This window comes from Labeo rohita, chromosome 20 (genome assembly GCF_022985175.1).
Source record: "Labeo rohita strain BAU-BD-2019 chromosome 20, IGBB_LRoh.1.0, whole genome shotgun sequence".
NCBI classification, from domain to species: domain Eukaryota; kingdom Metazoa; phylum Chordata; class Actinopteri; order Cypriniformes; family Cyprinidae; genus Labeo; species Labeo rohita.
Window position 1 is genome coordinate 22,390,908 of NC_066888.1, and position 17,111 is coordinate 22,408,018.

The following is a 17,111-nucleotide window of genomic DNA, read 5'->3' on the forward strand; positions in this document are numbered from 1 at the left end:
TATATTGGCATTCATTGAAAGTAAGCGGCCCCGAAAGCCACAGGTGAGCATGACGTCTTGGTTCATATTCAACTCTTACACTAAGGGAAAACCTAGTAACCATCTGTCTGCATTTAATGAAAAGCATTCCACCGCCTTTTGAATTAATGAAATATTACACTGCAATGTTCAAGAATGTCTTGAGACAGGAATTATGCGCCAGTGGACCTGTTTTGGCTCCCAGGCACACAGCAATTCTTCGGTTTCCCTAGAATCATCGGTTTTAGAAACAAAGGAAATCCAACTGTGACTTTCATGTCTTTATGTGCTAGAATTATTCCTTCTCAGCTTGGCGAATTTAAATTCGGAAACATATTAATCTATATTACAATAATTGCTTGTATAAATGAAAAATAATAATTAGAATTTAATCAGGAGAATTAGAATTAGAATTTTGTTGGCACAAAAAAACCTCAACAGGTAAATTCATACTAAATACAACTAAAACACCCTAATTTACATATATATAGTAGCCTACGGAGTACAGGGAGTCGAATCAATGAATCACTTTTGTGAATCTGTTCATTTACATGTCTGTACGAACCGATTCACTAGAATAAATTGGACTTAATAATACACGAGAGAAAGAAGATTTTTTAGGATGAATCAGTCCACAAAACTACAATTAATCAGACTTGTCAAGTCTACATATGAGAGAGAGGATTCATTTAGGGTCCTATGGTAAAACGTGGTAAATCGCGGAATACAGTCATAAAAATGGTTATACAGTTTACTGTATAACGCGGAATGTCATGGAATTTGCACACTTTGAGATGAATAAATCAAAAGTAGGTTAGTGCACTTAAATCAAAACGCGATATAAACTAGTGTCTGAGAATATTAAGACCGCAAAAATACTATTTAAATATGAACCTGCATGTTCTTTTTGTGTGAATTAATGGCGCAGACTCGTGGGGTTTTCAGTCTCTGTGACTCAGTATATGAGTACATGAACAAATAAACATAATCTCTAGAACTGACCTGAGAGTCACTTCATGAGCATTTTACCGTCTCTTTTGAGAAAATCTATCCTTATATCATATACAAACAGAAACTTAAAGGTCTTCACAGCAACCCGTCAAAATAATAGTTTGGTCTAACTTGAAGAAACTGTGACAGAAATATATTACTTCATGTAATGAAAGTACTACTACTAATAATACAATTATTAAAACATTATTTTAAAATTATAACATATATTAAAAATTATTTACCAGAATTTATTTACCAGAAAAGTGTAAATACTCAACACAGTATTTCTGCAAATAAATAAATAAATAAATAAAATACATACATAAAAAGGAGAAAAAAATAAATAAATTAAATAATGTTTTTGATTATTAAAATTTAATGAAACCATTAAAATGGAATTCAGGAAATAATGAAAAACATAATTTGGTCAAAATAAAACTGAATTTAAGAAAAAAAAATTAGACTAATTTCATAGGGCCTTTAAAAAATGTTATTATTAAAAATATATTATTTGTACATAATATATGTGTGTGTACTGTATATATTTATTATGTATATATAAATACACACACATGCATGTATATATTTAAGAAAATATGTTGTTTCTATATTAAATATATTTATAATATAAATTATATGAATATAAATATATACATGTAAATACATGTAAATATTTTCAAAACATATATTGTATGTGTGTCTTTGTATATACATAAAAATATACACAGTACACACATATATATTATATAAACAAAAACTTTTATTTTGAATGCAATTAATCACAATTCATTGTTGCCCAATTTTTTTTTAAATAAATTGCTGTTAAATTGTGTATGTTTATATTTTAATTAATCAGATGCTTTTTTATTAGTATTTTTAATATAACTATTAAAACAGAGTCTAGAAAAAATTGAATCCAGGAAAATTTAAATGAAAAAAACACAAAAATTGGGACCCTAGATTCATTAAAATGAATCAGACTTTATAACATAATAGAAAAAGAGAGTATGTATAAATAAATGATATTGACATTTAAAAATGTGTAAAAGTGTCAAATGTATTATTTTTTAATTAAAAATGTTTTAAATATTTGAAAAGTTCAGATGCAAAAGCTTCTAAATCCATCTGACGTATTTCTTTAAAATGAGCATTTCTTCCTGGCTACTTTGTATTGGTTTCTATGTAAGTACCGGTACTTCTGATTGGGCTGAGGCTGGAATTTAGCGAGTTTGAAGTAAAAGTATTTGATGGACATATACTATGTGTCAGGAGCATTCACTCAGTATCATTATCTCATTTTTGATGGAGATGACTTTTAGCTGGTTTTGCATCTGAACTCTTCATTTATAAGCCAAAATAATCCACAGTAAGTGAGCATTCATTGTTCATTACTGATCATCACTATATGTTCTATAATTAAATCAGTGTTAGCGTATGGATGCCAGACAAACTCACAAACTCCTGTGGATGTCATTGTAATAAAAACTACCCTGCATCTGTGCTTTGTTGCCCAGATGGCTTTTCTTGTGTTGGGAACAGCAGCTTGCGCTCCAGCCATGCTGCTCTGAGGGGAGCACAGTGGAATTTGGTGCATTTCCCCTTTTCGTGCGCTGGACTTGTTCACTCGCTGCCAACTCTGGGCTCCATTTCGCCTCCACATGGATTCTTCCCTCAGGGGTCACCATGACAGCGAGCAGATCGATAATTAGAAAAACAAAAATGGGAGCCTGTGGACATGGAGGGCAGAGTGTAATATTAACATAGACATTGAGGAATGGCTGACGAATCACAGGCTGTTTTGACAGCTCCAAACAAACCCAGGGACGACTGAGGGACAAAGTGATGACTGGGTGAGACAGGGAGGGGCCAGTTAATGCCACCCCACCCCAAAACCCCTCTTACTCATGCATTCAGTCATAAATTGTTCTTTATACATGTAAGGCTGTTCAGAAGGGTCAGATTTCTAAGAGCACTAGTGAAAATGCTTCAATTTTGCAGTTTAAATAATTATTTTATATTAATAATTATTTTAAAATAATTTCATATGTTTCTTTAAATTATAAATAATATTATGAGGATAACATTTTTTAAAAAGTAATCACAGTTATTGATCAGTGAACTATAAATAGTGGAGAATCTTAAAAATTTCTTATATTTAAGATATTTATATGTGATATTTCTAATAATTTTAAATATTTAAATTAATTTTCTTTTTTCTCCTAAATTTCTTTTGTTTTTAATTTCTCATAAACCAAAAACCTCCTATTTACCTCCAAATTTAAAATAAAAAGTGGTCTCAGATGGTTGTACATATATTTTAAGACCCGAAGGTACTTTTACTTTTTGTATGTGCTTATTGTCTGAAATCGTACAAGACATTAATGATTTTTTCTGCAATCTAAGAAAACTCAAGCCAAAAAAATAGGTCACAATGTACTGTGTTCATATGAAGGAATTTTCTGTATGGATGTTTACAGATGTTTGAAATTACACATAGCACTGCTTTGCATTTTAGGAAATGTCTGAAAACTTAACAGTTTGGCTACTGGTGATTTTCAGCCAGGACGTTAACCATTTTTTGCATGATTTTTTCCTGAACAATTTGTGCTCACCTACATAGTTACAGAAGTGTATTTCCTCATACTGGGAACTAATGTGGCAACAATAAATTGGCTGTTTAAAATAATAATTAGCAAGTCTGATTAATGAAATTGACTTACAACTGTTTTCCTGTGAATCTAACAATATGCTTTAACAAGTCATGGCCACAAGGTGGCCTTAAAATGCTCAGCAAGCAGCAAGCAAGATTTGTAGATGGCTGTGGGTGGTAGAGGTATCATGTGTGACCCCAAAACATTTGACAACAATTTGTTTATTTCCATGTTGTAGTGGGTACATTTTGAAGGTTGGGCTTGTTTGGTAAATGAACTAGTAACTAACACATAATTATGCTTTTCAAGTAAAGTGTTGCTCCAGTAGCGAAAATTGTTTCCTTGCTTGCGAAAAAGAGAAACAGAGAACCAAAAAATGCGAAAATCTCTTTTCTCAGTGTTCATCTGACTCATGTGAAGCAACAATCTGTAATTATCTTAGAAACAGGCTATTAACACCTTTAAACATCTGAGGTTTTAAAGTAAAAAAAAGATGTCACATGTGACCTGAATCAACTCTTTAACTCACCTCTTCGACCAGACCAATAACTGTATACTTCGTTGATATCCCTGAGCTTTTCTTTCAGTTTTCTTCCTTGTCTTTCTTTTCTCCCTTATTCATGAGAGAGAGAGAGAGAGTTACTTCATTTTGCTGTTTCTTTAGTTATGTAACCAGGACGTAACTCAACAGTTTTCCTTAAGTAATTCATGCTTACATGTATATGGATGTCTTTTTTTAAGTTTTTGTCCTTAATTCATCCTCAAAATACTGCCAGAAATGACCAACTGTGTTATATTTATCCACGTCTTTCTTTAGCACAGCCATAGGAAAGAGTTGGTAATAAGGATGTTTTTTCCAGTTCAGACTGTACTTCCTAAAAAAAAAAGGCGAATAAAATAATAAATGAAATTGACTTTTTTGCCTGATGGTGCCGTTAGACTTTTTTGACTCTTTGTTAGTTGTACTGTCAATACAGAGTTTCTTACCTCCTTCAAACGCAGTACCGGAATAACAGTTTGTGCTTTAAATGGTCTTATTGGATTGAACATAATAAATGACAAGCCACTCAACCAATGGGGTAACTTTGGGGAGGAACTACTGTTTTTATGACCAATGACAGACGGTGTGTTTGAAACCTATTTGAAAACAGTTTTGCAATTGTGTTTTCGGCAAAGCTAAAAGCAGCACAGAAGTTGCATAGCATGGCCCATTTGTAAATTTTATGAGTCTGGCTTTCAGTTTCATCCGCATCCAGCTATTTTTAGCTGTACAAAACAGCTCGTTTTGCTGAATGATATTGCAAATTGGTGTCATACCATAATATTTTAATGTATTATTTTACTTATGAACAAACTGGTTGTAGTGCAACCAGAGTTACTGTTCACTTCACGTTGTTATCCTTCTCATATTTTCCTATAGTGGATTATAAACCGTAAGTCTTGCCCATAGGCTTACTTCTGCGTTGAAGAATTAGGTGGATTTTATAGAGGGTTTGCACAAGGCTTGTCCACAATTCAGAATTTCAGAATTGGCCGCCATTCAATTCATGAGTTGGAATTTGAATTGAATTGACTCCGCCCCACAGGAAGTTGAATTTGAATTGGAGTTGGAATGACAGGAAGTGGAATTAAATTCATGGCAATTCAAAGACGTTCCACACAGTCATACAACAGAAAGGATGTGCTGAATCTCACATACAATTACATTAATTTTGTAATTTAATAGCATAATTTCATTACACATAACTAGTCACTCCTCAACCCTGCATACATTTTGTTCCAACATATAGATAATGATCAAATTCTTGAAATAAATTACTCCCTCAATGTTTGATTAGTTTTGTTCAAAATGTTATTTTCATTTCAAAGTAATCAAATAACACAAAGTCATTGTAAATGCAGTTGTCATTTATTCCAATGCAAAACTCATTGAGCAACACTGTTGCATCTAATCCTCAATAGCTCAATAGTATCATTTTAAATACTTGGTTAAAGCAAAGCATTCTGGGATATGGAGTCACGTTCCATTGTGTTCCACAAAATTACAATTCCAATAAATCAAACTTAATTATGTGTTCTGTGACTAGAGCTTTTAACATTCATTGCTGGGGGGGAAACATTTCCTGTTAATGTAATCTGTACAAGTAGTTCAAACTAATATCATTTAAAGAATATGTAATGAAATCATATCTGACATATATTGTAAAGCTTCATTGTTAAACACTTCACTTATGTATATGAATTTCTTTGAATTTGTATTGAATTGCAATTCTGCTTCCTTTAATTCAAATTCGAATTGTAATTCTAGATCCTGTTTTTGACATCAATTCAAATTCAATTAAAATTCAAGAATTGAATTGGAATTTAGGAGTCATTCTCAATTCAATTCTGAATTGTACACAAGCCTGGTTTTCACTCACATCATGATTGGGTCAGTCACCTGTATGTGTGGCCATATTGGCGATACTCAGATATGTAAACAACAGCATGGATTGCATGGTTATTGTACTACTGAATAGTTGTTCTGCTAATTTCTGCTGTCTAAACCACGGGAAGAACGTGTGGAAGCTGCTAAATCACATAGAGAAAGACTTTTTTTGACAAACTAAAGTTAATAGATGGTAAAGATATGTATGAGCAGTATTAATGAAGATATTAGTAATATTAGTAATATAAGTAATATTTCACCTACCTAACAGGAAATGACAAACACCAATGTTGTCAAGACTGTTGCCAGTGTTGCCAACTTAGCAATTTTGTTGCTAAATTTAGCAACTTTTCAGACTACCCTACCAACTTTTTCTTCCAATAGCACCTAGCAATACATTTAGCTATTTTTAAAATCTGTCTGGCAACTTTTATCAACTTTTGCTAAGTGACTCAAACGATAAAATCTAAATAACACAAAAAGAGGAAACCAAAGTGCCTAGCAGTACACACATCACATGAATTAAGTTTAATTTAATAATAATAATTAATTCATTGAATAATTGTTAATTTATTATATACCTTGTTAGTAGCTTGTACCTGCGATCGCTGACCAGTTAGTACACCGCAAGAAAAATATCTAGAAAAATGGAAAAGTTACTGGTAAAACAATACGGAAAATTCCCTTATAGCCACATAGTAGATTGTGCCCTATTTTTACAGACTCTTCTTGGAGTGTAGCATACTCACTAACCACTAATACACTCCTTAAAACTATAATTGCACAGAATGTAGAGTTTTACTAGTTTACTAGCTTAAATTGTTAAAAAATGTGCAAGTGTTTAATAATTAAATGTTGCATTTAAAAAAATACAGTTATTTATATTTATTTTATACTATTTTATGCATTTACATCATTTTACAAACAAATCTAAATGAACATGTATATTTTTTTGCTGAGATTTGATGCAGTGGCCCAATTTTGCGCCGTGATTACATAAAAACGTCATCGCGCAATGACTTCACAACGTCATTCAGCAACTTTTAGCAACAAATCCACCTTCCTTTAGCAACTTCCCCTGAAAATGAGTTGGCAACACTGATTGTTGCCCTGGAAATCATTGTATAGTTTGGCCAACCACAAACGCCTTTTGCACCCCAGACAGTTTTTGCACTCTTCTTGATTTGTTATAACCTTTGGCAGTCTATAGTACTCCAAATGTTTTTCCTGGTCAGACCGTTTACTACAGTCTAAAACATGACAATAATTTAGCATTTTCAGCAGCAATAATTAGCAAAATATGCGAGTTAGTTCAGTGGCATTGTTGACGTTCAGCCGCCAATATGGCCGATTGATGACGCCTCGTGAAAACAATCTATTGTTTCATTTCATTTTAACACAAATAAAAAGACTGAGTTTAATAAACTTAGGTCATGTTTTAATTAAATAATACCTGTAGTAACATTTTTGGCGGAAACTATAGTTTTCGTGGTTAATTTTATAGGTTCTGGCTCGTCAGCGTAGTAAAAAGTATTTAGTCAGTTAATATTTAACCTAACAATAATACCATCGACCAAAGCCAAAATTTATCTGTAATAATAACCCTATTAACTGCAAACACGAGCACACACTGAATGCTTGTTTTGGCTAGAGCGATGACGGCACGACCAACACGAGACTCCTTTGATATGGTTCTCGCGCGGCGCGGCATCCCCTGACGCGCGCGATATCCGGAGCGCTGCCAGCAGTGTATTGGACCGCGGGGGGTTTAGCTTGCACTGACTCTACACCAGTGACAATGAACTGCGCATCCTCAAATTGCATTCGAAGCTATGAGTCTGGTCTTCTGACATCTGCGACACAATGACAGGTCCATTTATCTTAATTTGACGGTTTGGTCCCACGCGTTATTGTGGATAATATACAAGGAGTCGCATAAGAGATGGACTAATAATATGGACTGGACACCGTCTGATGAGCGATACGAGAGAGATGCTGAAAGGTATGTCTGCGAGTCCTCAGTGTTATAAAAACAAGTTTGAAATGCAGTGGTTGGGATGATATTCTTTTATATCAACGTATATTAAAAAAAACGTTTTGATGGCGAACAGCTGTTACGTCTCACCCATTTGTTTTTCATGCTTGTCTATTGCACAGTTTAAGACTTGTTTGTTTTGTAAGCTGCGAAGGGTTGATGAACAAAATAATGACTACAAGACCTCGCTGCACCATGTGACCATGTGTCACATTGATGTGTTTGGATATTATATGGTTTAAGCCTGTGTCTGTTCCTGTGGGGTTCAGTGCTTTTTGACCATATTTGCTCTTCACTGCACATGAATGAAGGATAATTATAAGATAACACTAATTATCAAGTGCTTGTCTAGGGTGCTGAAACTGCTCCATTGAATTGGCATGTATAACCAAATGTTAGAAAAAGTCAAATTAGTGCCCCATTACTTTTTTAGATGAAGCTGCCATGCTACTTTTAAAAATATCAAATGTGACCCTAGACCACAAAACCAGTCTTAAGTAGTGCAGGTATATTTGTAGCAATAGCCAACAATATATTGTATGGCTGATGGTAATGATTGATTTTTCTTTTTAATGCCAAAAATCATTAGGATATTAAGTAAAGATCTTGTTCCTTGAAGATATCGTGTAAACTGCCTACCGTAAATATATCAAAACTTAATTTTTGATTAGTAATATGCATTGCTAAGAACTTCATTTGGACACCTTTAAAGGGGATTTTCTCAATATTTAGATTTTTTGGCACCCTCAAATTTCAGATTTTAAAATAGTTATATCACGCCCAATATTGTCCTATCCTAACAAACCATACATCAGTGGAAAGCTTATTTATTCTCATTTTTAAAAAATGACCCTTATGACCCGGTTTTCTGGTCCAGGGTCACAAATGTCTGGATTTCCCCTTACACTGGTGATTTTTGGCCCATTCTACCTAAGAGGGTTTGACCTTTTTGACTAAACTATTATTGAAATCATAGAGAAATCACTAATTTGACATAATCTGCCCTCAGATGCACTTAGGAAGCTCCTACTTACAATTTGGGCATTTGTTGTTATTACAACAGGTCATACATTCAAGTTGGAATAATAATACAAATGTGCAAATAATATTATTTAGTTTACATTTATTTTTTATATCATATTCAGTATCATATTTGTTTTTAAATTAAGATTGAGTTTAAAGAGTAAGACTTATTTTAATTGTATTTAATTGTCATTTGAGACCATTTTTGTTCCTCAGTAATTTTATGTCAGTTGTGCTATTTGGTAAGGCTCTATTAGATTTTATCTAAAGTACATTATTGATCTAAACTAGGAGTAAACTACAGCTGTAACAGGGCATTACTAATGTTCGTAGTCAAAGTTTGTTTTCAGGCACATTCGTTTTCTTCTCAAAATTGCTAGTAAATGCTACAGCATATGTGAGAGCAGCTGTTTGATGTTATCTCAATGTCATTTTACTTCTGTTAATATTTTCGCTGCTTGATGAGTATGTTAAAATGACTTTGCAAATGACTTTCTTAGCATTGCATCTGCTTCCTAATGGTTTTCTAATTGTAATTGACATAATATTGTGTCTGCTTCTAATTCTACATTCGCAGATGGACGCGTAGCAAGGAATTGTAGGAGTTCTACAACTTCATTAACAGCTTGTAAAAATGTGACAGAGTTAATTATGGAGTCCATCGCCTCCTTCCCCCTTACACACAGACGTATATATACAATGAAGGACATGTCCTGTTTCTAATCAGCCAGAACAGGGATTGCCTGGGATTCATTCTACACATATGGCAACCCAGAATTTCCCTGTCAGTGCTGCAAATGCATTATATACAAGACATGGAAGCATGAACAATTCCACCAGTGAAATGATCAAATAATAATAGCCGGCCCTGCTTACATACCGTGTAATGCTCGGTAAATGTAACCATAACATGTGAGGTCATAGACGTCCTATTTCTTGAAAAAATTTCACCCACATTATATGTTTCACAAATATTATGGGATAAAAGGCTGCTCTGTTGCTATATGTTTATGGTCTATAAAAATACTGGATGTCGTGATGTAATAGCTGTTAGGATCACCTGCTCTGAAGCAAAGTGCTCACTATGAAAGAATCCACTTTTCTGATATGAAATGGACTGTTTGTGGTTTAGTTCTAGAGTCCTGTGTGACTTGTGGTTCTCCGTTAGTCGTACACCCAGCAGCTGGTCCTGGGCAGCTGTTCAAACACAGGGATTTCAGATTGAAGGGTGGGAACATAGTGCAGTCTCAGTGGTAATTACAGGGTCACCGTGGCTCCTGGGTTAGATACACTACCTCTTTCGCTGTTGTTGGAAATATACTTAGCTTTAGTGTGATTCCTTCTGCACATTTTGTATATTCTTTATCTATCTTCAGTTTTATTTTCTCCTTGAATGTCAAAGCATCTTTAATCATTTTGTTGAGCTGAGGAGAAACCTCTCAGAGAGTCCAAACACAGTCGCATGCTGGCTTGTCTTAAAAAGAGTAATGCGTGCCATTTCCCAGGCCTGCTAGAAGACTAACGGCAGGCTTAATAAGGAATAAAATGTAGCTGATTATGAACACATGATGATAAACAGTTAGCAGGCTCGTCCAATGTCAATTATTTAACTGGGGGAAGGTTTTGTAATTACGTAACATGCGTGAATGCATTTCTCGCTCTGCTGTTGGAGTCAGTCTGTACCTTGGAAAACAGAATGTGACATAACTCTTTAGAGAAGCTTCATTTAAAGGGACAGCTCACTCAGAAATTAAAATCATTTATTAACCCTTGTGTCATAAGGAGAAGAAATGCAAGACTTTCTGCTGCTCTTTTTTGTAATGCAATAACAATGAATGTGGACTGAAGCTTTCAAGTTTTCAAATAAGCTCCTTTTTGAAGTTTTATTTAATTATTTAAATTTTTAAATTAATTAATTATTTAATTATTTTTATTTAGTCATTATTCACTGATAATCCTCCCCTCAAGTAAGCTGTGAAATGGAAAAAAGTACTATGGAACAAGTACTACCGTTTGGTGACCAACAATTTTCAAAATTCTTTGGTGTTCCCCAGAAGAAAGAAACTCATACAGGTTTGGAACAAGCGAAGGATGAGTAAATTATGGAATTTTCATTTTTGTGTGAACTATCACTTTAATGATGAATCATTAAACCAGTAAGTTGAACCTGAGAATCGAAACAGCCCATTTAATCATTCATTAATTTGTGAGCTGTATCATCCCATTTGTTAAAAATATCTGACTCTAAAAGACTGATTCATTCATGTACTGAACATTGCTAGTTCTATCATGAATTCTGATAATTATGATGAAAGTAAAAATATTTTTGTGACAACACAACCTAAATTTTGGCCTGTTTCTCATTGTATGACATCAGATGACTTTAAATATAGTTTCTGAAATAAAATGAATTATAAGTGTTAATGAATTAAAAAAGTTTTGAAAAGATGAGAAAATATTTAACTAAATCAATTTAAAATAAAATAAATTATTAAGTAAATTATTATTACAGATAAAATAAAAATAAATTACAGATAAATAGAAATGTGAAATATTTAAAATAAATCAATAAAAATGACTCAAATCATATATGTACTAGCTTTAAGATACTATTTTGGTGCTTTTTTTGTCCTTTTTGAAGCTTGAAAGGTTTAGTCCCTGTTCTTATTAATTGCATTTTAATTAAAATTGTCAAATTGTCAAAAATGGTATAAGTAAGTCAGACAGGTTTGGCAATGCATAAGAATAAGTGAATAAATAATGACAAAATTGTCATTTTTGGCTAAACTATCTCTTTAAAAGCAGCGTGTGTATTTATTCTAACCTCTATAAAATATACAGTTGAAGTCAAAAGTTTACATACACCTTCAAAATGTTAATTATTGTACTAAAATAAGAGGGATCATACAAAATGCATGTTATCTTTTTTATTTAGTACTGACCTGAATAAGATATTTCACATAAAAGACATTTACATATAGTCCACAAGATAAAATAATAGCTCACTGATGCTCCAGAAGGAAACACAATGCATTATGAGCCGTGGGGTGAAAACCTTTTAAAACTTTTATTTTGTCTTCTGGGAAACATGTATGAATCTTCTGTAGCTTCTGAAGGGCAGTACTAAATGAAAAAAAATGATATTTGGGCAAAATAAGAAAAATGTACACATCTGTTCAAAAGTTTTCACCCCCAGCTCTTAAAGCATTGTGTTTCCTTCTGAAGCATCAGTGAGTGTTTGAACCTTCTGTAATAGTTGCATACAAGTCCCTCAGTTGTCCTCAGTGTGAAAAGATGGATCGCAAAATCATACAGTAATTGTTGGAAAGGGTTCAGATATACAAAAATGCTAAAAGGACAGAATCTGTGGGCTCTGAAGGATTTTTCTGAAGAACAGTGGGCAGTTTAACTGTTCAGGACAAACAAGGTACTCATGAACAACTATCACAAAACAAAACAAAACAAACAAACAAAAACAACTGATAACAACAAAGAGAACAATATTTTGTTCTCTTGTGGACTATATGTACATTTCTTTTATGTAAAATATCTTATTCAGGTCAGTGCTAAATAAAAAATAAAAAAACATGCATTTTATACGATCCCTGTTATTTTGGTAAAATAATTAACATTTCGCAGATTCTGCAAGGTGTAAACTTTTGACTTCAGCTGTAAAGTATCAGTCAATTTCTCAGTTGGATTGCATGTAGTATGAAAATGTCAATATTTCTTATTATGAATATTCCTAAACTGTTAGGCAACTCATGAGCCACTCCTCTGGAAAACATGTGATGCATTTTCCATTTTAGTCTCCTTGAGTTTAGTCACACACACTAGGGATTTTATAAATCATCATGGAGCAATACAGAACCTCACTGTTATGTCTGTGGTCTATATATGCTTATTTTTGTCTGTCTTTTACAGCTAACATAACTTTCAAAGTCTTAGTAACGTCATATTCCTTATCTTCAGCAGGAAGACATAATCTTTTTAAATGCTGTGTTTTACCTACAGACCTGTCTGAGCCTGTGTCCCTCTCTCCTCACCCCTCCTCTCAGCTCATAGACAGTAACAGCTAGGGGCGAATAGCCCATTTACAACTTAAAGGATGCTCCTCAAGCCTGGGCAGGAAGGCCCAATGTGGTTTGTAGTTGAAAACCACACGCACACCCTCCTCCCCACACATACGCAGAGAAACCTGTCTTTGAGCATGCACGAACAGATCATTCTTTCAGGGCAAGCCAGTGGCGCTCTGTGTGTGTGTACCCTCACCTCTGTGCTGTTTACCACTTACCAACCCTGTACGTGCGTGTCTCGCTGACTCCCGGTCTGGCCTTGCCACGTCAAATGACCGTCTCCTGCCTGCTGTCCAGAAAGAAATAGCAGCTTTGCCCTGGCTGAGTGTGTGTGTGTGTCTGTGTTTGGTTGGACTCCTGACCAGCCTGTTCTTTGGAAATGAAGATTTCTTCACTAAAACACTGGATTGAGATCAGAGCCACAGAGGAGAGTCTGGCTTTTTCCCTATTTAGGAGTTGAGTTCATTCCTGTCTGTTCTTTTTCAACTTTCGTGTGGTTTGGAAGTCGCAGAGATGAGTGGATTTCTGTATCGTGGCAGGTAAGCTATTCACCTCTAACAGAGCGGGAAACATATACTTCAGGAGTGAAGACAGCTTGCTTTCTGTTTTTAAGGAATTTGTTGTTATATTACTGTGTGTTCCACCATGTCTTCGGGATTTGTTTGTTGAGTTTGAATCCAGGCATAACTTGAAGTAATTTGAAAAATGTGGGGGTACAACGTCTGGCTTACCTCATCGTAAGGCTGAAATCATTACATTGGTACACTTTGCATGAGTAAACAAAGTACAGAAAGTTCTTTCAATGCTATTTATGTTTATGCAACTCCAAACGCATGGGAATTCTAAACTATGCCCCTTCGTTTATGCAATAGCACTGTTTAAACAGCATTTGAGCACACCATTTGTCAGTGTGGGGGAGTTGATTTCTCAGCTGACCACTGGTGTGATTATGAGTGACCTAGAGCAGGTGGTCATGACTCAGGAATCTAAAGCTTCTGGGCATGTTTTGTCTATATGTGATGAAGCTGAATTGTAATATTTCCTTCTTCATTGAAAATCTTATGGTGGCTGTTTACAGTAACAAAGAGGAACGTTAGGAGCTCATTAGCATAGGCCCATCCCCCGTGATATGCGCACCTTTGTGGGTGGATCGTGCCGACGCAGTGAAACTGTTGACACCCTCAGTCAGCTGTGCGTGGAAGACCATCTGTTTATGTTCCTTTTGCCTGCTGTACCCCTCTGTCTGTTGCTCTCAGTGGGGCAATAATGTGACGTGAGATGTGAGATGGATGTTCTTTGGCTTTTAGGAGACTCTGAGATCTTTAAAGTGGTTTGATATGGATCATGTAAATTAGGCGTCTGCTTCTTTGTCTCTCACATCAAAGTGAGGAAATTCAACGGCCCCATCTATCGCACTACTGTCTGGCCGGTGTTATTGTCTGAACCCGTTTATCTGATAGGTGTTAAGAGCTCAAGTGCGATGGTCATCATCTAATGGGACTTTAGGGAGTAGCCAGGGATATATAGTTTGGTTGTGGTACTGAAAATATATGACAATAGGAAGACTCATTTTATGTATGAACATTCGTTGGGTGTGTGTTTTGTTTCAAACCAGAGTAATAAGGATCTGTATTGCATTTGTTATATGAAGTGGTAAATTCAAATGGTTGTCTTTCAAATTGTAGTAGTTTTCCTTATACTTTTCTGCCTTAATTAGATGAGTGATTCCCAAGCGGGGGGTATACGTACCCCAGGGGGTACTTAAGCAGGTCAGGATTTTTTCCTTTCCTTTGTTAAAACTTTAAGAAGAATAAAAGCAATCTGATTTGGTGTCAATAAAGCAGCATATTAGCCTGATGGGGATACACTACCGTTCAAAATATCATCGAAGAATCCTAAAAAAAAATCTCTATTTAGCAGCACAACTGGTTTCAACAGTGATAATAATACAGCATGTTAGAATGATTTCTGAAGCATCATGTGACACTGAAAACTGGAGTAATGATGCTGAAAATTCAGCTTTGCATCACAGGAATAAATTATATTTTAAACTATATTAAAGGGCTGTTTTACCCAAAAATGAAAATTCTGTCATTAATTACTCACCATGTCGTCCCAAACCCGTAAAACCTTTGTTCATCCTCGGAACACAAATTAAGGGTGTGTTCACACTTCTAGTTCAGTTCGCTTGGTTGATCATTACTTTCGTTTAGAAGTATTTGGTCCATGTTGCATTTATATTTCATTCAACTCGCACCAAAGTTCGTTTGGAAGCGGACCAAGACCCATCTTTTTACAATTCACACATACTCAAATGAACCGCACTAACAGAGCTATAGTACCAGAGTTCGCTTTAATCAATTTCGAGAACTTTCTGACGCTGTATAGACAGCAACGCAACTGACATGTTCAAGGCCCATAAAGGTAGTAAGACATTGTAAATATTGTTAATTTGTGCACACATTACATCAGTGGTTCAACATTAATTTTATGAAGCTACAAGTATTGTGTGCAAACAAAAAAATATTTTAACCAGAATATACAGATGATGAATTAAGAGAGATGGACTTTCTACATCAGAGCGGCGGCTCCTGCATCAGCAGCATCACACGCATACGACATGATATGCTCATAAACGTACAGTGAAGGCTGACATGGAAGAGAAAAAAATTGTTTCCTTGTGCACACAAAGTATTCCAATAGCTTTACAATATTACGATGAAACCACTGATGTCACATGGAGTATTTTAACGATGTCCTTACTACCTTTCTGGGCCTTGAACATGTCAGTTGCGTTACTGTCTGCAGGGTCAGAAAGCTCTCGGATTTCACCAAAAGTATCTTTAATTTGTGTTGTGAAGATGAACAAAAGGTCTTACGGATTTGGAATGACATGAGGGTAAGTAATTAATGACTGCATTTTCATTTTTTGGGTGAACTATCCCTTTAAAATAGAAAACAGTTATTTAAAATTAGAATAGTATTTCGTTATATTACTGTTTTTACTGCATTTTTGATCTAATAAATGCAGCCTTGGTGAGCATAGAGACTTATTTCCAAAACATAACAAAAATCTTACTGGGCTCAAATATGGTAGTGAACATGAGAATCCTTTAGGTTTGAGAAACATTGACTTAGAATATACAACATTTTGCATTTACAGCATGTTCCAGACAAGCATCCTATTTGTTAATATGTGTCAAATTCAATTTACATTTTAGTGAATTAGCCATTTAAAACCTGCACTGCAATCAGATGTTTGCGATATTTGTGACATGTGAGCATGAGAGAGCATCATCTTATCGTATTATCCTATCAGACTGTCACTTGCTTAAAATAAGCCATTTACTGATGCAGCAACAAACAGCTGATTCTCAGCAGTCTCATGACAACAATATCATGTGAAAACTGCAGAAAATATAAAACAGCACAACTGTTTTCAACATTGATATTAATATATGTTGTGATCAGCAAATCAGATGTTAGAATGATTTCTCAATGATCATGTTACACTGAAGACTGGAGTAATGGCTGTTGACAATCAGCTTTGCATTTAAATTGTAATATTTTATGCTTTTTACTATACTTTTGATCAAATAAAATGAATAAATGCAGATTTGGTGATTGTAAGAGGCTTCTCCCAGAAACATTTTTTAAAAAAACATATAAACTTCAAACTGAATGGTAGGGTTATGTAAATATATAATTGTAATATGGCACTCTGTGCATGTTATTTTAGGCTTGGCTTAAAATCAAGGGTTCCTTAGCCTGACAAAAGGTTGAAGACTGCTAGAATATACAATTACAAAATCAATGCCATTCGAATATAAGCCAAGCACTCAAGCACTGAGTGCATGTGTAAGATGAGTCTGTCTCAAATGTCCTTG

The 17,111-nt window shown here is 34.6% G+C and overlaps 1 protein-coding gene across 3 annotated transcripts in view; it reads left to right on the forward strand.

Moving 5' to 3' along the window:
- Positions 1-7,831: 7,831 nt before the first annotated feature.
- pde4dip (phosphodiesterase 4D interacting protein) overlaps positions 7,832-17,111 on the forward strand; it is an 82,246-nt gene continuing 72,966 nt past the window's right edge. Inside the window, exon 1 of one of the 3 annotated variants that reach the window (XM_051137985.1) lies at positions 7,832-8,092. In XM_051137985.1, the coding sequence (XP_050993942.1) occupies positions 8,046-8,092 (47 nt within the window). In that variant the 5' untranslated portion in view covers positions 7,832-8,045. Of the gene's footprint in view, positions 8,093-13,365; positions 13,764-17,111 lie in introns of those variants that run through there. The other 2 variants (XM_051137986.1, XM_051137987.1) reach the window with 2 other exon arrangements.